Source organism: Aquarana catesbeiana, linkage group LG06 (assembly GCF_042186555.1).
Source record: "Aquarana catesbeiana isolate 2022-GZ linkage group LG06, ASM4218655v1, whole genome shotgun sequence".
NCBI classification, from domain to species: Eukaryota; Metazoa; Chordata; class Amphibia; order Anura; family Ranidae; genus Aquarana; species Aquarana catesbeiana.
Window position 1 is genome coordinate 125,480,986 of NC_133329.1, and position 24,879 is coordinate 125,505,864.

General features: G+C 42.0%; 1 protein-coding gene across 1 annotated transcript in view; it reads left to right on the top strand.

Moving 5' to 3' along the window:
* The first annotated feature begins 1,961 nt into the window (after positions 1-1,961).
* The window catches only part of LOC141148904 (interleukin-4 receptor subunit alpha-like), a 75,199-nt gene continuing 52,281 nt past the window's right edge, over positions 1,962-24,879 (top strand). Inside the window, exons 1-2 of the mRNA XM_073636755.1 lie at positions 1,962-2,409; positions 15,714-15,843. Of these exons, the coding sequence (XP_073492856.1) occupies positions 15,738-15,843 (106 nt within the window). The 5' untranslated portion in view covers positions 1,962-2,409; positions 15,714-15,737. The remainder of the gene's footprint in view (positions 2,410-15,713; positions 15,844-24,879) is intronic.

Consider the following 24,879-nt stretch of genomic DNA (forward strand, 5'->3'; position numbering starts at 1 on the left):
TAGCACCACTCGTACAATATGTGCTTGCGCGACATCGGGAGGTGTGTGCTAGGTAGCCAGCAGTGCCGTATCCCGGAAGAAACAACGAATGGGCTTCAGATGCCCACACTAAAGATGGGAGCATGGTCGCTGAGAAGAGCAGAGTGAGTTTTTTATAAAGAAAACAAATTAGAAAACCTACATTTATTAATAAATCCGTTATGTATCAGATTAGTTGAAAAAAAAAAAACAAGCTGGAACTCCGCTTTAACTTCCTGTCCCATAGCGAAAACAGGAAGTGAGAGGAATTTCCTCCCAAGTGAAAGAATCCTTGGGTGTTACTGGGGCCCCCAACTAGTGTCCCCATTGGAAGATTTCCCCTCATTCACACAGGGCGGATCCGCTGCCACGGAGTCCGCCTCTGTCCGCCAGCTCAGCGGGAGATCTCTCCGTTGATCTCCGTTGATCTCCGCTGACCCGGTGGATGACAGGTCCCTCTCTGCTCACTGAGCGGGGAGGGGCTTGTCAAGCGCCGCTGGTCGCTATGGAGAGATCGAACGAAAACGGATAGCATGTTTTCCGTTTTCGTCAGATCTCACCCGATCCGATCCGCCAGGGACGGATAAGATCATAGGGCGTCTGATCCGTCTGGTGGATCGGACTGGGTCGGATGTCAGCGGACATGTCACTGCTGACATCCGTCGCTCCATAGACTAGCATGGAGCGCCCGTTCAGGTCCGCCAACAAAACTGACAGGCAGACCTGAACGGTCCGTTCGTGTGAAAGGGGCCTTACTCTTCTGTTTTCAACCCAAAATTCTTTTTTTTTTTTCCCATGGGAATTCTGTCTATCCGTTTTTCATCCCTCTGTAGATAGATGAAAAACAGATGGATGAAAAACGGACAGCAATGCATTCCAGTGCAGGTCATTTTTTCTTGAAACAGAACAAATGTGCATTTTTGTTCTATTTAAAAAACAGAAGTGGGCAAAAAAACGGATGTAAACGGAATCCGTTTTTTCTTTCAGTCCACTCTCCCCACAGTTAGAAACACCTCCCTAGGGAACACATTTAACCCCTTGGTCACCCCCTAGTGTTAACAGCTTCCCTGCCAGTGACATTTATAGCGTAATCAGTGGCCATTTTTAGCGCTCTGATCGCGGTATAAATGTTACTGGTCCCAAAAAAGTGTCAAAAGTGTCCGATCTGTCCGCTGCAATGTCGCAGTCCTGCTAAAAACCGCTGATCTCCGCCATTACTAGTAAAAAAAAAAAAAAAATAATAAAAATGCCATAAATATATATATTTTGCAGACGCTATAACTTTTGTGCAAGCCAATCAATATAAGCTTATTGCGATTTTTTTTTTTTTTTTTTTACCAAAAATGTGTAGAAGAATACATATTGGCCTAAACTGATGAAGAAATTTTTTTTACATTTTTTTTTGTATATTTATTATAGCAAAAAGTAAAAAATATTGTTTTTTAAATTGTCGGTCTTTTTTTTGTTTTATAGCAAAAAAAATAAAAACCACATAGGTGATCAAATACCACCAAAAGAAAGCTCTATTTGTGGGAAAAAAAGGACGTCAAATTTGTTTGGGTACAGCGTCGCACAACCGCGCAATGGTCAGTTAAAGTGACGCAGTGCCGTACTGCAAAAAATGGCCTGGTCAGGAAGTGGGTAAATCCTTCCCGGGGCTGAACCAGAGTTTAGTGTCACTTTAAGAGCGATTGTTGCTAGCAATTTTGCCACCAAGCCAAAATGCTGCTAAATCTTGACCTCTAAGCGACAGAGCAACAAATTACTTTAAAAATGTCACTGTTAGCGATTCTTTAAAAAATGATGATTTTCTTTTACGACAATTCACTGTGACCAAACACATGGAAATCTCTTGTGTGTCATCAGCCAAAAGGTTAAAGCAAAAACAAAAAAAAGGGTCTTTTTCTGCCGTCACTCTTCTATGTTTTTATGAGCTGGGTGTAGTGAAGCTTACAGACTCTGGTTTTAGAAGTCTGACCCTGAAAGTTTGCTTTTACTCATCCCTAATGTATGCTGATTTCGTCATACTATCTCAGTTCCTGGGAAATGTGTGCCGTAAAAGGGGAGGTGGGGGGGTTCAAATATGCGAGAAACATGCAGCAGCTTTCCAAGCTGGAGGAGAGCAGATTTGCATACTGTCCTGCCCACAGTATGTGTCAGTGCTGGGAAATTGTGTGATCACAAAGTACAGTAGGAAAAAAAAAAAAAAAAAAAGAATTGAACACAGTAGGCTAGGCAATCCTGTCTGCGAGCTAAAGAGGAAATACGTGCATGGTGTTGATAAGAAATGTGAAAACACATTTTTGGCCCATGGAGTGATAGAAGGAGCGAAGACCGCCTCACCTAACTCTGCTGTTCTAGGGCACAGCTGCCAGATGGGTAGACCGATATGTAAGTTCACCAAATGCCGCTTGAACTTTTTTTTTTTTTCTTAAGAAATGTCATAGGCATATTACAGGGAGTAACGACTGTGCTTTGTCAGTGGTTGTCACCGAGGACACCGAGGACACCCACACATGGACACATCGGGGTTGATTTACTAAAACTGGAGAGCGCAAAATCTGGTGCAGCTGTGCATGGTAGCCAATCAGCTTCTAACTTCAACTTGTTCAATTAAGCTTTGACAAAAAAAAACAAAAAAACTGAAAGCTGATTGGTTTCTATGCAGAGCTGCACCAGATTTTGCATGTTCCAGTTTTAGTAATTCAATCCCATTGCATGATCAGAAGGGTTCCGAAGCAATCAAGCACCTCGGTGGCCGTGTATGGGCAAAAATGAGTGTCAGCTATTCGACTGTAGATTGATAGTGTTAGAAAGTTTTTAAATGACTGTCATTCATTTATTACTGAATAAACATCGATAAGAACATATGTTGCCAACACACCATGGATCTATAATCAATAGTCCAAATGTTTATTGAAGTGGTTTATTGAAGTGATCTCATCAAAGTAAGTGCAACGCTTCGAGGCAACAAAGGATACCTTCATCAGGTAGTGATCGCCTTGAAACATTGCGATGTGATCAATACATGTTTGGATTATTGATTATGGATCCAAGGTGTGCTGGCGACATACTGTATGGGGTTGATTTACTAAAGGCAAATCCACTGTGCACTACAAGTGCACTGCAAGTGCATTTGGAAATGCACTTGGAAGTGCAGTTTCTGCAGATCTGAGGGTAAGATCTGAACTGAGGGGAAGCTCTGCTGATTTCTATCATCCAATCATGTACAAGCAAAAATTCTGTTTTTAATTTTCCTTGCATGTTCCCCTCAGATCTACAGCGACTGCACTTCCTGCAGTGCACTTGTAGTGCACAGTGGATTTGCCTTTAGTAAATAACCTCCCATGTTCTTATCTATGTTGATAGCAGTCAAGCTGCTGGTGGTTGCACAGAATCCTCTTCCTCCAGTACTTGCCCAGGGAAATGTGAGTTGGGAAAATATCTAGTCTTCTATGGGGGCACATTCCATGAAAAAAAAGGTTGTAGAAGATGCACAAGGGCAAAGCTCTCTTTTTTAAAACAAAAGAATAAGATTGACTGACTTATTGCAAAGATTTGATGAGCACGTGATGGCAAGTCTGTGACCACATGGTCACAAGTGTTATCTCTTTAAACCACTGCACTGCCTGACTGTTATGAGAGTTTTAAAGGAGAAGTATAACCAAAGCTCGTTTGGCTGTACTTCTGTGGATCACAGGAGTACATTTCGTTCTGCACTAATGTGACCCGTTTTCAGCAGACAGCAGGCTGAAGTCCACTGTCTGCTGATATCACAGAGCAGGTCCAGGCTCGGGCAAGATCCTGTCCATATGGTCAGGATCCACCCACATGCCTGGACCAGCACCTGGCTCAGCCTCTCAACAAGCCGATGAGAGCCTGAGCCGGACACTCCCACTCCCCACCCCCAGGGCCCAGCGCTCCAGTGAGCGTGGGGGGTAGAACAGAGAGCCGGTGACAGTCACCGGCTCGCTGCTCATGGAGCTCTCAGTGTTTGATTGTTCAATTATCAGTCTTAAAAGCGCCAGGGGGCAGTTGCATCATCGGACCCCAGCTAAGTAAGTACGATTCTTGGAAAAAAGCAAAATCCCATACTTCTTTTTTAAGCCTGGTACACACCATTTGTTTTGTTTTTCTGTTCAACCCCACGGATTGAACGATCAAAAACTGTCAGCTCCAGTTGGAGCCCCTGTACTAACCATGCAAGGTTAGTTCAGCGATCTCCCCCGCTGAGCTGTTGTGTTCTGACAGGGGGACAGCCCCCCTGCAAGATCACTCCAATCAGCACTCTCTGCCATTGGCTGAGAGCGCTGATTGGGAGTCAGTCGAATGCTGGTTTTGTTTATGGTCTTTATGGACTTTGCTTTGTGCACTGGTACACAGTCATGTTGGAACAGAAAGGGGCCATCCCCAAATTGTTCCCACAAAGTTGGGAACATGAAATTGTCCAAATGTGCTGATGCCTTAAGAGTTGCCTTAACTGGAACTAAGGGGACAAGCCTGAAAAACAACCCCACATCATAATCCCCCCTCCACCAAATGATTTGGACCAGTGCACAAAGCAAGGTCCATAAAGACATGGATGAGCGAGTTTGGGGTGGAGGAACTTGACTGGCCTGCACAGAGTCCTAACCTCACAAATGCGCTTCTGGAAGAATGGTCAAACATTCCCATAGACACGCTCCTAAACCTTGTGGACAGCCTTCCCAAAAGGGTTGAAGCTGTTATAGCTGCAAAGGGTGGGCCAATTCAATATTGACCCGTACGGACTAAGACTGGGATGCCATTAAAGTTCATGTGCGTGTAAAGGCAGATGTCTAATACTTTTGGTAATATAGTGTATATTTTGCATTTTATACATAACTCTGATTAATTTATTTTGATGGTTTCTTCATTTGTATATTTTTTGGTTCACATGCTGATGATTTAATGTCAATATTAATCCCCCATAAAACATTCAATTAAGATTGTATGAGATCTTTCCCCTGGATCTAGCAAGCACAGCGCAGAGTGCTGGTGTCTTCTATACTACAGGACTACAATAACATATCCTATTCTGTAGTGCTCAGAGAGAGTTGGGAGCAATGTAACTGATAGGAATGCATCACAGGCAGAGAGCACAGGATGTTATCAGCTGACAAAATTTCTGGGTCAACAGTTTTTTTTTTTTGCTCTTATTGAACAGATAACAAGAAGAGAAGTTTATTGTTGGATTTACACACTCACCTACTGTGAAGTGTATGTAATCCCTAGCAATGCACTTCTCTTATTTTCTTCCTTTTGGCCTGTTAATCCCTTCCTGTCCTTAGACCGTTTATAAACAGCCTCAGGATGAAGTGTTTATACCGAGACCATAGTTAAAGGGTTACTAAACCCTCATTTTTTTTTTTTTAAATAATAAACATGTCATACTGACCTCCTCTTCTGGGGTCCCTCAGCGATGCTCCTGGCTCCTCCTCTTCTCGAGTGCCCCGTCAGAGAAGCACTCTCCTTCGGGACACCCGTACGGGCGTGCTACCGCGTCCTGCTGCTGCGTCTATTGACACAGACAACAGCACTCGGCCCCGTCGCCCCCCCCCCCCCCACGTCATTGGATATGATTGACAGCAGCAGAAGCCAATGGCTGCGCTGCTATCAATCTATCCAATCAAAATGGGGGGTCTGGGGGGCTGCTGCATGACGGAAGGTTTTTCACCCTAATGCATAAGATGCATTAAGGTGAAAAAACACAAGGGTTTACAACCCCTTTAAGGCTACAACCTTGATCCCGGTATAGTTTTTCTCAGCAGATGATTCTCTACAATGTAAAAGTGATCCGAGCAGCTCTAGAGCCATTGGATCACTTTTACAGGCAGCGGTAAGGCCCACCCGCCGCCACCTTTACAGGGCTCTCCCATTCAATCGAGGAGTATGGTAAGGATGCAACCAGTGGCATCAGCTTCCTCAGACATAGTGAGAGGAACTTATGTTCTTTAAACCGTGTGACATCAGAAACCAGAAGGGATGAGGATTTAGTCACTTCTGCTTTTGGTTTGATGTAAACAAGGCATTGCTGGCTTGTGAAAGCATCTAATCTGATCTAAGTTTAATCAGATGTTTTGGAGGCCAGAGGAGAGATCTGGGGTGTAAGAGACCCTAGATCTCTCCAAAAAGAGGACCTGTCATGGCCCATGACATCACAAAGGATGTTGTTCATCCCTTGTGATAGCAATAAAGTTGATAAAAAAATAAATAAAAGTACAATGTAAAAAAAAAAGATTAAAATAAATAATAAAATCATTTTTAAAAAAGTGCCCTGTCTCCTCATGCTCACGCACAAATGGGAATGAGCACGTAGGTTTCACAGGTGATCGCACCACACATGTGAGGTATTGCCGTGATTGTCAGAGCAAAAGCAATAATTCTAGCACCAGACCTCCTGTGTAACCCTAAACTGGTAACCTGTAAAGGCTTTTAAAGCATCACCTATGGAGATTTTTAGGTACCAAGGCAATAGGCAATTTTAAACCATGGCATTGGTTAGGTATCTATTTACTTGGCATAACATTATTCTTTATGTTTTACAAAAAACTGGGTATTCTAATGTTTTTATTTTTAATTCATATAGCACCAATTGCTTTTCGGGTATGTTATCAGTCCAGATATAGACACAGGAGTAATCAAACATAGTTAATCAGTAATATCCAAGGTGTGGCGAGGCAAGCGCAGTTTAGTTATTTTTTTCTATTTTATTGTGTTTGTGTCCACTAAAACTCATTAAAGTGTATTTTTTTCAGAAAATTTGCATTTGACAAACCGCTGTGCAAATATTATGCAACATAAAAAAATTGTAACAATACCCATTTTAGAGCTTTGGCCATACTTCTCCTTTAACCGCTTCAGCCCTGGAAGATTTTACCCCCTTCCTGACCAGAGCACTTTTTACAATTTGGTACTGCGTCAATTTAACTGACAATTGCGTGGTCGCTCAACGCTGTACCCAAACAAAATTTGCGTCCTTTCTTTCCCACAAATAGAACTTTCTTTTGGTGGTAATTGATCACCTCTGTGGTTTTTATTTTTTGCACTATAAACAAAAAAAGAACGACAATTTTGAAAAAAAAAAACAATATTTTTTACTTTTTGCTATAATAAATATCCCAAAAGTTTTTTTAAAAAACAAATTTTAGGCCAATATATATTCTTCTACATATTTTTGGTAAAAAAAAATCGCAATAAGCGTATATTGATTGGTTCGCACAAAAGTTATAGCAAACTATGGGAAAGATGTATGGCATTTTTATTATTATTATTTTTTACTAGTAATGGCAGTGATCTGCGATTTTTAGCGGTACTGCAACATTGCGATGGACAGATCGGAGACTTTTGACGCTTTTTTGGGACCATTGTCATTTATACAGCGATCAGAGCTATAAAAATGCACTGATTACTGTGTAAATGTCACTGGCAGGGAAGGGGTTAACACTAGGGGGCAATCAAGGGGTTAAATGTGTGTTCCCTCAGCATATTCTAACTGTTTGGGGATGGCAATGACTAGGAGAGGGCCATATCGTTTTTCCTACTTAGAAGGAAGAAACGAATGGCTCCTCTCCTCTGACAGCACAGGGATTTGTGTGTTTACACACACAAATCCCCATGCTGGCGCTCATGCACGTGATTGCACGTGGCCAGTGGCGATCGTGCCTGCCGGGCACTCGCATCAGGTCTCTGGTGGCCAAAAACGGGTAGGACATAACCATATGGGATTTCACCCAGGAGAGCCATTTTGCCGCAGTATATCTGGGTGACACGGTCGGCAAGTGGTTAAATACACTATTGGAGGCATGTTGTTATATCGGTTTTACTAGTAAAAAAAAAAAAAAAAAACCTGTTTATCATGTCAGAAATGTAGAGCTGTTCTGTATCCTGTGCATACTTCCTGCCCAAGTTCTTATCAATTAGTCCCTATGTTGTTGATAAGACAACAGCTGGAGTGGTTAAGTAGTTCAGTTAAAGGCACTAGGTGGGGCTGACACCCCCCAGTCTACAAAAATGCTCCCAAAATAAGAAATTTAAAGGGAAGTGCAGGATATGAAAAAAACAAACGCATATACTCACCTAGGTGGATGCAGCATGGATCTAATGCTGCATCTATCCCTCACTGCCTTTAATGCCGCGTACACACGAGCGGAATGTCCGACAGAAAAAGTCCGGAAGCTTTTCATCGTATATTCTGATCGTGTGTATGCCTCATCGGTCTTTTTTTTTTAGAAAATTATGACGGACCTAGAAATAGAACATGTTCTAAATATTTCCGATGGAACCAATTCCTATCGGGAAAACCGCTCATCTGTATGCTGTTCCGACGGACCAAAAACGACTCATGCTCTGAAGCAAGTACGAGACGGAAGCTATTGGCTACTGGCTATTGAACTTCCTTTTTCTAGTCCCGTCGTACATGTTGTACGTCACCGCGTTCTTGACAGTCGGACTTTGGTCGGACTTTGGTTTGACCGCGTGTAGGCAAGACCGCTTGACCGCTTGCACTGTAAAGCTGAGCCAGTTGATGGTCAGGCATCTGGGTGGATCCCAACATTAAATTCAGGATCCTTCCAGAGCCTGGACTGGCTGAGTGACTTTAGCCCGCTGTCACCTGAATACGGGTCACAGAAGTGGAGAACAAAATGCACACCTGTGATTCCCAGAAGTAAGGCCAAATGAAGGCCTCTTGAGCCCCCTAGGGAAAGAGAGCCTTGACTGATGGGGGCATGGCTATGTGCATGTAGGGGAACGATTGGTTGGGACAGTTGGGATGGGATGGGCCTGAGCTCAGGGAACGTGCCCCCCAGGGAATTCTGGGTCTTTCAGAAGAGTCGTTTGGAAGAGTTACCCACCCTCCCGCCCCTTTTTTCCTCTGTTATGGTATGTCACAGCTTGCTGCGGTTTTTTGACCATGCCAGCAGTTAAAGTTGCTGTAATGGGCTATACCCTTGATGGAAAATTGGAAGTAGGCTGTCTGTCCAGCACTTATGGTAAGGACAGGCCCCACTTCCCTCTTTTGGTTAAGTGCTCACAGTACGACTGTGACTGGCACTGGTTAAATATGTACACATGTTATGTGTTGGAACTTAATAAAGCTGTGGCCTTGTCCTTTCCAACCTAATGATTGAAAGTGTCTTATTTAATGGGGTAAAGGGCAAGGGTTGTGGGGGACTTCATCCCATTGTGTTACGTTAATTGGGAGCTAAGCCCATTGCGCCTCAGCAGTCATGAGCTTTGGTCCTACTTTTCCTTTAAGAGCTGAATGCATTCCTGGCAGATCAATTGGTATTTTTCTGTATTTACTCAGATAAAACAAGGGCCATGGTATTTTAGTGGCAGTTGTGACAGATGTGCCAAGAATCCAGCAAGTTCCTGTGGCTGGACCCAAAGGTGGATACAGATAGTTGTGACTGCTTAGTCCATACAAAGCAGGACAGTCTACAAGATGGGACGTGAAAGACACGGATGGTCCAAAAAACAAAGCAATGACTGGCTGGCAGCGGACACAGCTGGATGCAAGTGTTCGCATGTAATCACACAAAATGTTTGCGTTCAGGGGTAATCATCTAACCACAAGTAATCAATCCAGCAAAAGACATCAATGAAACACACAGATATGAACTAGCACCAAGCGTTTCAATGCTTGTGTTAAACACAGAGGTGTAAGTGGGTCCTAAATTAAAGCAGAGCTATAGGCAAAAACTTTTTTTTTTCATTTTGGAAAGAGTAAGGGAGGGTCATAACCCCTGTCAGGTTTATTTTCGCCATCTGTGTCCCATTTCAGAGATTTCCCTTCCCTTCCTGTCTCATAGCCAAACAGGAAGTGAGAGGCAATCCCTGCAAATTAGGGGAATTCCTTGGGGACCCCCAGGTCACCATTACTAGTATCCCCACTGGAAGATTTTCCCCCTATTACTTTTCTGGGGACCAGAATTTGGGATTTTTTTTTTAATGATAATGGTAAACTGGACAAATGGAGAGGGTGAATCTCTTTAACGGGGACACAGACAGCAAAAAAAAAAAAAAAAAAAAAAAAAAACGACAGGTGTTCTAATCCCTCTCCACTCTATCCAAAACTAAAAAAAAAAGTTTTGTCTTTATACTTTTATGAACACTTGTAGATGCAAAGGACTGTACCTGACTTCTTCTGTTTGTACTTCAACACACATGCATTTAAAGGGCCACTCCCTTTTCTGTAAAGAATGTAGAACATGAGTTTCACAACTCTTCTGAAAAGATTTGTTATATGATATCTATATTCGACCCAGTTATCACCAACAATAATCAAAATGGTCACCAATAAACAGGCTGTGTATCTGCTTTCTAGGAGAGATGAAAGAAATGGTAACAGAAAAAATATAGAGTATATCATACACTGATCAGCCATAACTTTATGACCACACACCTAATATTGAGTAGTTCCCACTTGTGCCCTGACTTGTTGAGACATGGACGCCAATAGTCCTCTGCCCTCCTGTCCCTGCTCCTTCTCAGCTACTTATAGTTACTGTACCTTCTACACTTGAAAGATTGAAGAAAAAGAGACATATGTAAGTTTAAAATCTATCTTGCCATTACTAGACCCTAGTAATGTGTTCACTTTACAGCCCCGTTCACACCTGGGCGTTTGCGATCACAGGCAGAAATGCCATGATTCTGCCCACGATCCCAAAACACTCTGCAAAACAGACAAATCACATAATGCTTATTCAGGTGGCAATCATTTTCAATGGCACCTAAATGCGGGTGCGATTCTGCCGTGATTGGCACATGATAAATCGTGCTGCAATCGTGGCAAGCTGCATCGTGTGAAGCATGTCGCCCAAAAGATGCTCCTGCTCCTTTTTGAGTGACAAGCTTCGCGCGATGCGATTTTCCGCAACACGATTTATCACGCAACAATCAGGGCAGAACCGCGCCCATGTTTAGGTGCCATTGAAAATGAATGGCTCCCAAAAAAGCATGGTGCAATTTGTCAGTTTTGCAGAGCGTTTTGGGATCATGGGCAGAATCGCAGCAATTCCGCCCTTGATCTCAAATGACAAGGTGTGAACAGGGCCTACATTAGGGGCCCATTAGTTTATCAGCTAAAAACATTCCAGGTGCCTTAAAACAAAAAGTGTGCAAAGTCTTCAGTTTGTTTTCTTTAGCAGCCACAGCCTGAGTAGAAAAGCCTGTCTGCTGCCAGCACGCTGCAGGGAAGCACCCTTGTTCCCTGTGTATAAGTAGAGGCATCTTTGCAGCCAGGAACATTCATGTACGCTGATTGGAGAGCTTTAGCTCTGAGTCTCTCAGGAGTGCGTTGGACCTCTGTCCAGAGACCACTGTTTACACACAGAAAGCAAGGGTCCTTCGATACAGCATGCTGGCAGTAGATAGGCTTTTCTACTTAGGCAGTGGCTGCTTTAGTGATAAAAAAGTAGTAAAAGCCTTTGCACACCTCCACCTTGATACCCAAATCCACTGCAAAGCTGCCTTAGATTCCTGTGTAAGTTTCCACTTACTGTGTATACTTCCCCATTCCCATTTGACATCAATTTGGCATCAAAGTGCACAGTAGAGGGGTGGGGGAGGGTCATATGTTCTCCTATACCAGTGATAGTGAACCTTAGTACCCCAGATGTTTTGGAACTACGGTACATTTCCCATGATGCTCAACCACACTGCAGAGTGCATGAGGATCATGGGAAATGTGGTTCCAAAACATCTGGGGTGCCAAGGTTCGCCATCACTGTCCTATACCCTACCGCCCAACTTTCTGAGATGGGAAAGAAAGACACCCTATAGCACAAAGTTTGTAAGCAAAAAACAAGTTATGTGGCCCATGAAGAACTAATAAGCAAAAAATTATTGGCTAAACCCAAAAGTGCTTTGTTATTATTATGTTTCCTTTGTACAGGCTATTTACAAAAAATAATGTGATAATACAAAAGGTTTGAGACAAAGATTTAGTGTAGTGCCACTACATGGCAATTAGGTATTGCATTTGTTACAGAGGCCTACACATCTGTCCAAAATGAGGGAAATCTGAGAAGGAAAGAGAGACAGAGGGTTTTGGTTCCAAAGGATGGACAGTCCCTCCAAATTTCTACAAACTCTGGCAGTGCAATGGGGCAGCAGAGGAGCATTGCAAAGTAATTCATGCTCCTAAAGTGGTTGTAAAGGCACAATTCATTCTATCCATGAAGGTAAAAAACCTTCTGTGTGCAGCAGCCCCCCCAGACCCCCCTAATACTTACCTGAGCCCCATCTTGATCCAGCGATGTCCACGAGAGCCTTGCTTCTCCGGGGATTCTCACTCCTGATTGTCTTTTGGCAGCAGCGGGAGCCATTGCAAATTAAAGAAATCTCTTAGGGCCCGCAGGTCACAAGAACTAGTGTCCCTGGATTTCCCTTCTATTACTTTTCTGGGGACAACCCATAATTTGGGATTTTCTTTTACCTTCACTTTCAATGATAATGGTAAACAGGACAAATAGAGAGGTCGAATCTCCCTAATGAGGGTACAGACAGCAATAAAAACTGACAGGGGGTTTAATCCCCCTTCATTCCATCCAAAAACTACAAAACCAAATGGTATATTTATTTATACTTTAAGTGTTGATTTGTTTAACCGGTTCAATACCGGGCAATTTCACTCCCTTCCTTCCCAGGCCAATTTTTAGTTTTCAGCACTGTCGCACTTTAAACGTCAATTGCGCGGTCGTGCGGCATTGTACCCAAAAGAAATTGACGTCCTTTTTTTCACCACAAATAGAGCTTTTTTTTGGTGGTATTTGATCGCCTCTGCGTTTTTTATTTTTTGCACTATAAACAAAAGAAGAGCGATAATTTTGAAAAAACACAATATTTTTTACTTTTTGCTATAATAAATATCCCAATTTTTTTTTTTTTTAATTAAAACACATTTAAAATAAAACACATTTTTTCCTCAGTTTTGGCCGATACGTATTCTTCTACATATTTTTGGTAAAAAAAATCGCAATAACCATATATTGATTGGTTTGCGCAAAAGTTATAGCGTCTACAAAATACAGGATAGATTTATGGCATTTTTTTAAAAAAAATATTTTTTTATTTTTTTTAGCGGCGATCGCGATTTTTTTTGGTGACTGCGACATTATGGCGGACACATCGGACACTTTTGACACATTTTTGGGACCAATCACATTTATACAGCGATCAATGCTATAAAATTGCATTGATTACTGTGTAAATGTGACAGGCAGTGAAGGGGTTAAGCACTAGGGGGCGGGGAGGGGTTAATATGTTTCCTAGGGAATGATTCTAACTGAAGGGGGAGGGGACGCACTAGGGGAGGAGACCGATCTGTGTTCCTCCGTTCTGGGAACACAGATCGCTCTCCTCAGAGCTGACAGGCTGTGGATCTGTGTGTTTACACACACAGATCCACATGCCGGCCTGGTTAACGGGCAATCGTGGGTGCCCGGCGGACATCGCGGCCGCCGGGCACACGCACCGGGTCCCGAGGAACGCGGCGCGTGCGCGCCCCCTAGACGGCTGGGAATCCCAGGACGTCATATGACGTCCACCCAGGATGGGAGATCCCATCTGTGGACGTCATATGACTATGGGCGGGTAGGGAAGTGGTTAAATCCCAAATGACTTATGACTGTAATGTAATCAAGCTGCATATACAGAAATAGGTGTTAGTGTGTTTTTGACATTAAAACTCAATTGGCTCTAAAGGCAAAAGGTGTTTTTCCTTAAAGTGTCATTAAACCCAGACTATGAAAAACTCCCATTATATGCTATACAACAGACTGTTCATACTCACAAAGCCACTATAGCATTTGTTTTGTGTAGAGTGAAATATACCTGGTTGATTCTGCCTTCAGATGTCCCTCCCATCTTCTCTGTGTCCCCACTGCAGCCTGAGATTGTGTGGACCAGCTGGTGTCTTTTACTGAGCATGCTCATTTAAGTTCCCATCAAAGCTCTTCTTTGCCTTCTTTTTCTTATCTGCACAGCCCACATGACTATAGAGTCACACATGTGGGTGCATATACACAGTGATATTTATAATTTAGTTTGAATTGCTCTTCTGAAAGCGCAACACATTTTACACATGAGCAGCTAGCTGTGAAGCCACAAAGAGACACATCCAGCTTCCCACAGTGAGCATGGTGGCGCCGGGGACCCAAAGACTGGAAAATAACTGGCTTGAGTGAGGACAGCACTGGATCCCTGGCCAGATAAATATTATTAAAAGTCAGCAGCTACAAATACTTTTTTTTTATAATTAACATTTTTGTTAAAGTGATACTAAAGCCTCAGTTTTTTCTTTAAAAATATCAAACATGTGATGCTTACCTGCTCTATGCAGTGGTTTTGCACCGAGCAGCCCAGATCCTCCTCTTGTCGGTTCCCTCACCAGCGCTCCTGGCCCCTCCCTCCTGCTGTGTGCCCCCACAGCATTCAGCCATGGAGCTGCAGTTTGGCCCCGCCCCATCTCTTTTCTCATTGGCTCACTGACTTCGATTGACAGCAGCGTAAGCCAATGGCACCACGCTGCCATCTCAGCCAATGAGGCGGGAGAGTCTCGGGCAGCTGACACTCTCCTGCAAAATCGCTGGATTGAGATGGGCTCAGGTAAGTATTAGGGGGGCTGAGGAGGGGTGACTGTACACAGAAGGTTTTTAATCTTAATGCATAGAATGCATTAAGATAAAAAAACATCTGACTTTACAACTTTATAAATATCTGAGATTAGGCCCTTTTGAGAGGGGTCCGCTAAGATTGTTATCTCAAAATTGATTAAAGGGGAGAACTGTAACGTAGGAGTAATGGTCTGGGCATAATGACAAATCTGTAAATATCCATATAACACCAGTTCAAATTTGTCTTTAAGCATATCAAATGGTAAGAGTTTGTGAGACCTTGGATCAACCAGGTGACCAAAGTAAATGAAATTCTGTGTCGACCAAGGAGCAGACATCAGAAATGTCACTCTATATGGCATTCTGGGGTATACAAGAAAGCAGTCAAAAAGAGGCTTCAGACTTAAGGACATGTTGCCGGGTCATTATACGCCACAAATTCTGGAGCTGAGCCATTGTACCGAGTACTAGAGTCTACCTCCGCATTTGCATTCCATAAAAGATTATTAGGAAGAATAGGTGCCAACCACAATTTCTATCCATTTATTGTAGGCACATAGTATAGACCAAGATGCAACCGCACGCAATTGTAGACCAAAATGCAACCGCGCACAATTGGGCTGCTTGATAGTTTTGAAATGCTAGCCATGATCCCATTGCGATGCCGGAAAGACTGTGCAAGGTATTCTATGCCATTTATAGTTCCAGACAAAGTTTAGTAAGTCTTTAAATGGATTTTTAAGATTCAAAGCAAGGACAGGGATGGGAAATGTTTCAGACAAGTATAGGAGTTTAGGGAGTATAGACATTTCTATGGATGCAATGTGACCGAGCAGAGAAATGCAATGTTTCTTCCACTGGTTTATGGACGTCCTAATTTGTTGAACGATAGGGGGAAAATTCTCTTTATACGTGTCATAGGATGTAGTCATGTGAACTCATAGATTACTTTCAATTTTTTATGGGTGGAACTGAAGAACCTGTGTTTATTATTATAAAAGTGCTGAAACTCTTATAGGCTTCAAATTTGTTTCTCTCATTTTTACCACATAGGTCTCTGTGCAGTGCACTGGTGAGATGACAACTGATGAGATGGCAACTACAGTGCTCAAGATGGGGAAAAACAGAATTAAACACATCAGCCTCATTTGGGTTGTCACGTCACTAATAGCATTAAGCAGATGTAAGTATAATTGGCTACTGTTTGCTTCTTTTACTGTGTATCACTATATCTGCGCCAGAATAGCTTCCAAGCTAGATTTAGATTAAGAGCCCCCTAGACCGCTTTTAAAGTGGACATGAACTTAAAAAGTGAAAATGTTCTGACTTATAGGGAACAATTAGAAATCTTAATTGTGCCTAAGCGGTACTCTGAATAATTCCTCCTGAAAAACAGCAAGAGCACTTTCTAGGCCAGCCTGGGCACTCCTTTGACTAGAGCAGGGTTCTCCAAACTACAGCCCTGGGCTACGATTGGCCAACTACCATATTTTAAATGGCCCACAGCAGGTCTGATGTGATGGGGGGCCTCTGATGGAAAAGGGGAGACTTCTGATGTAAAAAGGGAAACTTCTAATTGAAAAGGGAACCTAATGTAGAAGGGGGACCCTGATGGAAGGGTACTTTAGGATGAAATGGGAGTGCTCCTGATGTGAAAGGGGGACTATGATGTGATGGGAGACTTCTGATGCAAAAAGAGGGACTTCTGATGTGAAGGTGGATGCGGCTACTGATGTAAAATTATTTCACCGAGTATGTTTATTCATTCGTTCATTTAAATTTTTATAATTTAGACAAATAGTTTTTTCAGCCCATGAGTATTTGTAAACTCTGTACAGTAGATCTGCAGTGTGAGATCATCTAAGGCAATGCTACCAATGACTGCCAGTCTCCCCAGATTTGGAGTAACATTTGGAGATGCTACCACTGTGCTGGTCACTGTTTTGTTTGCTGGAGAGGAAACATGCAAACATCTTTCTGCTTTTGCTTAATTTATTCTGTGGATCTGTGCTTTCTGTACCTCTGCTTCTGCCTCCTGAATATTTTAATTATTTGTGTCCCTGCTGGGAAGATTCACACCTCTATTTGTCCTTTTTATCATTGTAGCTGAGACAGAAATTTAGGGGAAATCATAACTTTAGGGGAAACCATCATTTTTAGAGTTGTCATGTCACGAGAGCAGGAGGTAAAGAGGAATCTTCCAATAAGAATAATGTTCTGGTCACAATTGTCCATGGGAATCCCCTTCATTTTAGGGAAATTTTCTCTTACTTCCTGTTTGATTTCCAGATAGAAATTGAAAAGGGAAATCGCCAGCAGGATACAGACAGCAAAAAACTGATAGTTTAACCCTCTCCTCCTCTATCAAAACTAAAAAACATTTTTGCCATACATACAATTTAGTGTCTTGTGCAGTAAAGATAAGTTAAATCATAAACAATAAAAAAAAGAAATCATGTGTTTGTAGGTATTGTGGAGGTTGAATAATTTGCTGTACTTTAATTAAAAGTCCTGCCTAAAAACAGCTACTTGCTATTAGGTTTACTAACCAGAAAAGTCTTCTTGGTGTCTCTGATTTAGTATACATTTTTTGCACATTGATGCAAAATATGAGCATAACAAAATTTGCATGATTTTAAAGCCTAACTCCACCCTCCCGTCCAATGTGCTCCTCCACTGAGCAGCCAGTCTCCAGTCTTCAGCCTACTTGATCCAGCAGCTTCTTCATTTAAAGCAGGGGTTCACCCACACCGCCAAAAAAAAAAAAAAAAATATTAAAAGCCAGCAGCTACAAATACTGCAGCTGCTGACTTTTAATACATGGCCACTTACCTGTCCCAGGGTCCAGCGATGTCGGCAGGGGACGTCGAGAACCCGCTCGGTTCTCGGCAGCTGCCGCCGCCATCCTAGGTGAGGGAATCAGGAAGTGAAGCTTTGCGGCTTCACTTCCCGGTTCCCTACTGCGCATGCGCGAGTTGCGCTGCACGTCCCTAGTGGTCCCCGCTCTCTCCTGGGAGCTGTGTGTTCCCAGCAGACAGCGCGGAGGGACAGGAAGAGGCATAGACTCCCATGGGAGTCTATGCCGGAAGTGGGTGCAAATACCTGTCTTAGACAGGTATCTGCACCCCCCTCCCCCCTGAAAGGTGCCAAATGTGACACCGGAGGGGGGGAGGGTTTCCGAAAAGCGGAAGTTCCATTTTTGTGTGGAACTCTGCTTTAAGTTTGGTCTACAAGAAAATGGCTAAATGGATATTTACTATAAATCTTTTCCTAGTTGAAAACTGCAATTTCTTCTGCTTATATTTTGCCTTCCCAGCTTCATCCCTTACCCTTTATCTACATGCTAATGAAATTTAAATAAAACCTTTCTGTTTTCATTAACAACCTTATTTTACCATCCCAATTCCAAAAACTTGGGACGCTGTGTAAAACCTACATAAAAACCGAATGCAATGATTTGCAAATCTCATAAACCTATATTTTATTCACAAAAGAAAATAGAAAACATAAAATGTTTAAACTAAGAAAATAAGGTCATTTTGAAATTGATGGCAGCAACACGTCTCATAAAAGTTGGGACAGGGCCATGTTTACCACAGTGTTGCATCCTCTCTTCTTTTAACAATACTCTGTAAATATCTGGGAACTGAGGAGACCAGTTGTTGGAGTTATGGGAGAGAAATGCTGTACCATTCTTGCCTGATATAGGATCCTAACTGCTTAACAGTCCTGAGTTTTCTTTGTTGTATTTTTCATTTCATGATGCACCAAATATTTTTAATTGGTGAAAGGTCTGGGCAGTAGGCAGGCCAGTTAAGCACCCAGACTCTTCTACTAGGAAGTCATGCTGTTGTCATAGATTCAGTATGTGGTTTAGCATTGTCCTGCTGAAATATGCAAGGCCTTCCATGAAAAAGACATTGTCTGGCTGGGAGCATATGCTGCTCTATAACCCAGATATATCTTTCAGTATTGATGGTGCCTTTCCAGATGTGCAAGCTGCCCATTCCATATACACTAATAATGCATTCCTGTACCATCAGAGATGCAGGCCTTTGAACTGAGCACTGATAACAAGCTGGACGGTCTCTCTCCTCTTTAGTCCAGAGGGCGAGGCCCCTATGGTTGTCATAAAGAGTATCCAATTTCGATTTGTCTGACGACAGAACAGTTTTCCACGTTGCAACAGGCCCTTTTAAATGAGCTTTGGCCCTGATAAGATGGCAGCATTTCTGGATCATGTTCAGACATGGCTTCTTTGCATGATAGAGCTTAACCTTGCATTTTTGGATGGTGTGGCAAACTGTGTTCACAGACAGTGATTTCTGGAAATATTCCTGAGCCCATGCAGTGATGTCCATCACAGAATCATGCCTGTTTTTAATGCAGAGTCATCTGAGGGCCCGACATCACAGGCATCCAATATTGTGTTATAGCCTTGTCCCTTACACACGGAGATTTCTTCAGAGTCTCTGAATCTTTTGATGATGATATGTACTGTAGATGTTGATATATTTAAAGTCTTTGCTATTTTTTCGCTGAAGAACATTATTCTAAAAATTGTTTGACAATTCTTAGACACAGCTTTTCACAGAATGGTGAACCTCTTCCCACCTTTAGGCTCGATTCACACCTATGCATGTTGCTTTTTAGCGTTTTTGGAGGTTTTTTTTTCATGCTTGGCACGTTTTTGAGCAGCGTTTTTGTAGCGTTTTTGCGGCGTTTTTGCGGCGTTTTTGCCGCGATTTGCGTTTTGCGTTTTTTTTTTTTTTTCATTTTTTTTACAGTCTTAAAAAAAAATTACAAAAAAAAAAAAAATAAAAAAACGGCAAAAACGCACCAAAAACGCACCAAAAACGCTGCAAAAACGGTGCACTTGCGTTTTTGATGCTTGTCCATTGAAATCCATTACATGCAAAACGCTGCTTTTTGCATGAAAAAAAGTCCCCGACCCTTTCCAAAAACGCAGAGATACAAAAAGGCATTGATGTGAACATGTTCCATAGGAACCCATGTTAAAAAATTCCCATGCATTTCTGCAAAATGCAAAATGCATCAAAAAACGCGCTAGTGTGAATGGAGCCTTACTTCTAAGACACTCTGATTCTCTAAGATGCTCTTTTTATACCCAATCATGTCACTGACCTGTTGCCTATTAACCTAATTAGTTGCAAAATGTTCTTCCATGTTAGTACCACTTACTTTGACAGCTTTCTGTTGCCCTGTCTCAACTTCTCTGCAATGTGTTGTGGCCTCAATTTCAAAATGACCTTATTTTTTTTTTTTTTTTTAAACGGTACATTTTTTCGGTTTAAAACATATGTTTTCTATTTTCTATTGTGAATAAAATATGGGTTTATGAGATACAAATCACTGCATTCTGTTTTATGTAGATTTTTTGGAATTGGGGTTGTAGATCCCGTGATGTCACCCCTGTGTTTTTGTGTTTCTCTATGCACAGCAGACAGATCGAGGCGATGGGAGGGGCAGTACTTAACTTGCTGTAAACAGCAGACAGCTCTAGATAATGCCCACATGTGATGCAGTGAAAAGAAAATAAGTCATTTTAGCATAGGAGAGGAGCCAATGCAACTTTTCAAGACTGAGGGTTAGGCCCCTTTCACACTTGTGCGACCTGCGATTTTGCAGCGATTTTGAGGCGACTTAAAGCAATGCCTGTGTAATCTTGAGATCTATAGACCTCAAGTCACATCAGAGTTGGACCAAAGTAGTGCAGGGACTACTTTGAAGTCGCACAGATATGAATGCTACTCATTGGAAATCATGGGGTACGACTTGTCATGCTATTTTGCAGTCCCAAGTCGCAGGACATGTCGCACAAGTGTGAAAGGGGCCTAAGTCTGATGCTCAACTTTTAGTTGTGAATCCTATAAACTACAAGAAAATGTCTTCCACACTTTAAATGTCATCATATACACATGAGCATTCCTAGGACTAGGGTGAGTGGATAAGGGTGTATAGATCATGGGTCACTCCTGGTGTATGTGCCTGACTGGAAGTTTTTGCTTCATGAGTCTGTGAGAGGAAGACCCCATACGTTGATATATAAGGTTTAAATATGAGAACCTCATCTTTTGATGAATGACAAAAAGTTCACCTTGTCTTATGATAGAAACATGCTCAATATGTAGTTGTCTGACAGCCAGTGGCAGCCCGTCCATAGGGGGTGCCCGGACACCACCCCCCCTGCTTTAGTCACAGAAAATAAAATAAAAAATAAAGAAATAAAAACATTTAAAACGGCCCCTTTAAGAAAAAAAAAAAGTGCACTCTGTTCGGGCGCAGGACACAGTGCACTATGGGAAGCACCACATCAATGCAATCATGAGATTGCATACATAGCGCTTCATTTGAGGGCTTATAACCCGCCTTGCGGTGCAATACAAAGCGCTGAGTAGCTTCACTGTGATTCTATGGGCGGGAGCATTGTTGTTTTAATCTAGACGTTACTTCCGGGTTTCGTGAAACAGATGAAAGCCGCAAGTGATGTCGGCAGCTCCGTTCTTTGGCCCGAGCGGAGCTGCAGGAAGGAAGGTAAGAGAGCGCGCCACGCAGCATGATGAGGGACGGGCTCAACTTCATAACGGCTGGAGGTGTTGTGTGACTGCTGCCACTGAAGTCAGCCTGTGTGTACTTTATACAATGGCAGCTCTGTGCTTACAACCCTTTAGCAGGGGTTAAATCATAAAAATCACTTGTCCCCAGAGCACCTATGGAAGGCAGTCCCTTGCCCATGCTGTGTACTGTAATGAGGGCTGATTTACAAAGCATCGGTATATAGAGAAAGGATTGGGATTCATTTCTGGCTACTTTTATGTTCGATTGGAGCAGGATCCCCTATATCGTATATTTTTCTCACTGTCCCCTGTCTCTTGGCAAACTGACTGGGAGCAGGTGAGTCCTAGAGAGTGTAAGCTGGAGAGCCGACTGGTCGGTACCTGGGCACAGGTGATGGGGCATGGCAAACCCTGGCAGGATTAGAAGCACAGCTAGGAATGTATTAATAACACAGCTTCATGCACATGCACTGTTGGAGGTGAAAAAAAAAACAAAAAACTGTTAATTTCAGATGAGAGGGATACTGGTCGCTTTATAATCTAATTTAGGAACTACAGTTCTACCAGTGACAGACCCAGAAGAGCTGCTGAGAAATGATCACTTGTGTCTGTGTCTCCTACACCGCCACTTTTATTCCTCCTTCCAAAAATCTATATATCCCATGAACTCAGTTGTTTTAAAAGAACACAAGTGATGGTAAAAAGTGTTCTTATAAACGCTGGATGAATAAGCGTTATTTATTTCACATACATTTTTCTAAGGACCAGAATAATTAACTACCAACAAAACAAGTATGAGCCAAAGCTAAACGAATTTTGGTAACATTCTAGACTGGATGTATTTGTTTTGTAAGATTGTATAAAATACATTTTTTACATTTATGTATATGAAAATAGTATATATAATTATACATACCTATAAATATAAATATATATATATATATATATATATATATATATATATATATATATATATATATATATATATAATGGTATATATACATATATATATATATCAAACGCCATACAATCAGGGTATGCTCTATAAATCCAGGGCATACTCCATACACTCGGGGTATACTTCATACAATCAGGATATACTCCAAACATAATCCATACAATCAGAATACTACCCCATACAATCAGGATATACTCCATGCATTCTGGGCATACTCCATACACTCAGGATATATGCCATACATACAGCACATACGCCATACATACAGAAAACACGCCATACAATCAGCATATACTTCATACAGTTAGGATATACTCCATACATACAAGACATACTCCATACAATTAGGATATACTCCATACATTCTAGGCATACTCTATAGTTACAATCAGGATATACAGTGGGGCAAAAAAGTATTTAGTCAGCCACCAATTGTGCAAGTTCTCCAACTTAAAAAGATGAGAGAGGACTGTAATTGTCATCATAGGTATACCTTAACTAAGAGAAACAAAATGTGGAAACAAATCCAGACAATCACATTGTCTGATTTTTGAAAGAATTTATTTGCAAATTATGGTGAAAAATAAGTATTTTGGTCACAAACAAGCAAGGTTTCTGGCTCTCACAGACCTGTATCTTCTTCTTTAAGAGGCTCCTCTGTCCTCCACTCATTACCTGTATTAATGGCACCTGTTTGAACTTGTTATCGGTATAAAAGACACCTGTCCACAACCTCAAACAGTCACACTCCAAACTCCACTATGGTGAAGACCAAAGAGCTGTCGAAGGACACCAGAAACAAAATTGTAGACTTGCACCAGGCTGGGAAGACTGAATCTGCAATAGGCAAGCAGCTTGGTGTGAAGAAATCAACTGTGGGAGCAATAATTAGAAAATGGAAGACATACAAGACCACTGATAATCTCCCTCGATCTTGGCTCCACGCAAGATCTCACCCCATGGGGTCAAAATGATCACAAGAACGGTGAGCAAAAATCCCAGAACCACACGGGGGGACCTAGTGAATGACCTGCAGAGAGCTGAAACCAATGTAACAAAGGCTACCATCAGTAACACACTACACTGCAGTGCCAGACGTGTCCCCCTGCTTAAGCCAGTACATGTCCGGGCCCGTCTGAGGTTTGCTAGAGAGCATTTGGATGATCCAGAAGAGGATTGGGAGAATGTCATATGGTCAGATGAAACCAAAGTAGAACTGTTTGGTAGATACACAACTCATCGAGTTTGGAGGAGAGAGAATGCTGAGTTGTAACCAAAAAACACCATACCTACTGTGAAGCATGGGGGTGGCAACATCATGCTTTGGGGCTGTTTCTCTGCAAAGGGAACAGGACAACTGATCCATGTACATGAAAGAATGAATGGGGCCATTGGTATTTTGAGTGCAAACCTCCTCCCATCAGCAAGGGTATTGAAGTTTAACCACCTCAATACAGGGCATTTTCACCCCCTTCCTGCCCAAGCCATTTTTCAGTTTTCAGCTCTGTCGCGCTTTGAATGACAATTGCGTGGTCATGCAACACTGCACCCTAATGACATTTTTTTAATTTTTTCCCCACAAATAGAGCTTTCTTTTGGTGGTATTTGATTACCTCTGCGGTTTTTATTTATTGCGCTATAAACAAAAGAAGAGGGACAAGTTTGAAAAAACACAACATTTTTTACTTTTTGCTATAATAAATATCCAATTTTTTTTTTTTTAAAACAAATTTTTTTCTCAGTTTAGGCCGATATGTATTCTTCTACATTATAAACAGTAAATACTGCGCTGTGATAAAATATAAAGTGAAAAATAACAAATATTGAAAAAATTATATCCAAAAAGCTGCAAGTGAGATACACACCCAACAAACCAACTAGCAATAAGTAGCAGCGCTAATTACCTAAAAAACGTACACCAGAGATGATATATAGAGTGACAATATAAGTGACATATATGATTATATATATGTGAATACACAACAGCCCATAAACTAAATGGGTTAAATAAGTAAAAACATAAGAAAACAACTCTAAATAGGCATCATCAAGTCCATTTAGATGTAAATGAGGAATTATATAATCCTATGATAGTATCTCCCAAGTGATGTTGCTGGGTAAACAAATGAGTCCTCCACCGCACCACTGTGATAACACCAGTAAATTTATATGCTTACCACAAGGCAAGCTCAAGTAAGCTTGTGACCTTGACCCGGTCGGGGCCTTTAGAAAGAAGGGATGAATGGAGGCGATGATCCACCACACCACATAGAGGGGTCGTCCCAGTAAAAACTTTTCATAAACACTTCCAGAGCACCGGAACACAAGTTACTCAGGGGGTCCCCAAGAGAAAAAAGGGAATCGACATAGCGTAATCCAGTAGACTAATTTATTAATTAAAAATAGAAAACACACTTACATGGTATAAGAGAATTAAAGCATGGAATAACATAAGCCGGCCGGCTAAAGCGATCGCCCGTCCACCACCTGAACACGCAAGACGTCAGCACGTCAGCTCCTCCCGACGTGCGTTTCGTCACACGATGACGTCGTCTGGGGCACGGGCGACGCACTGACGTGTCGCGTATAAATAATAACAATGGAAACCAAGCCTCGATCTGGATCCAGAGCAGGAAATCATCTAGCGTTCCATCTAGGCACATGGAACGAATCCAATTCCGCC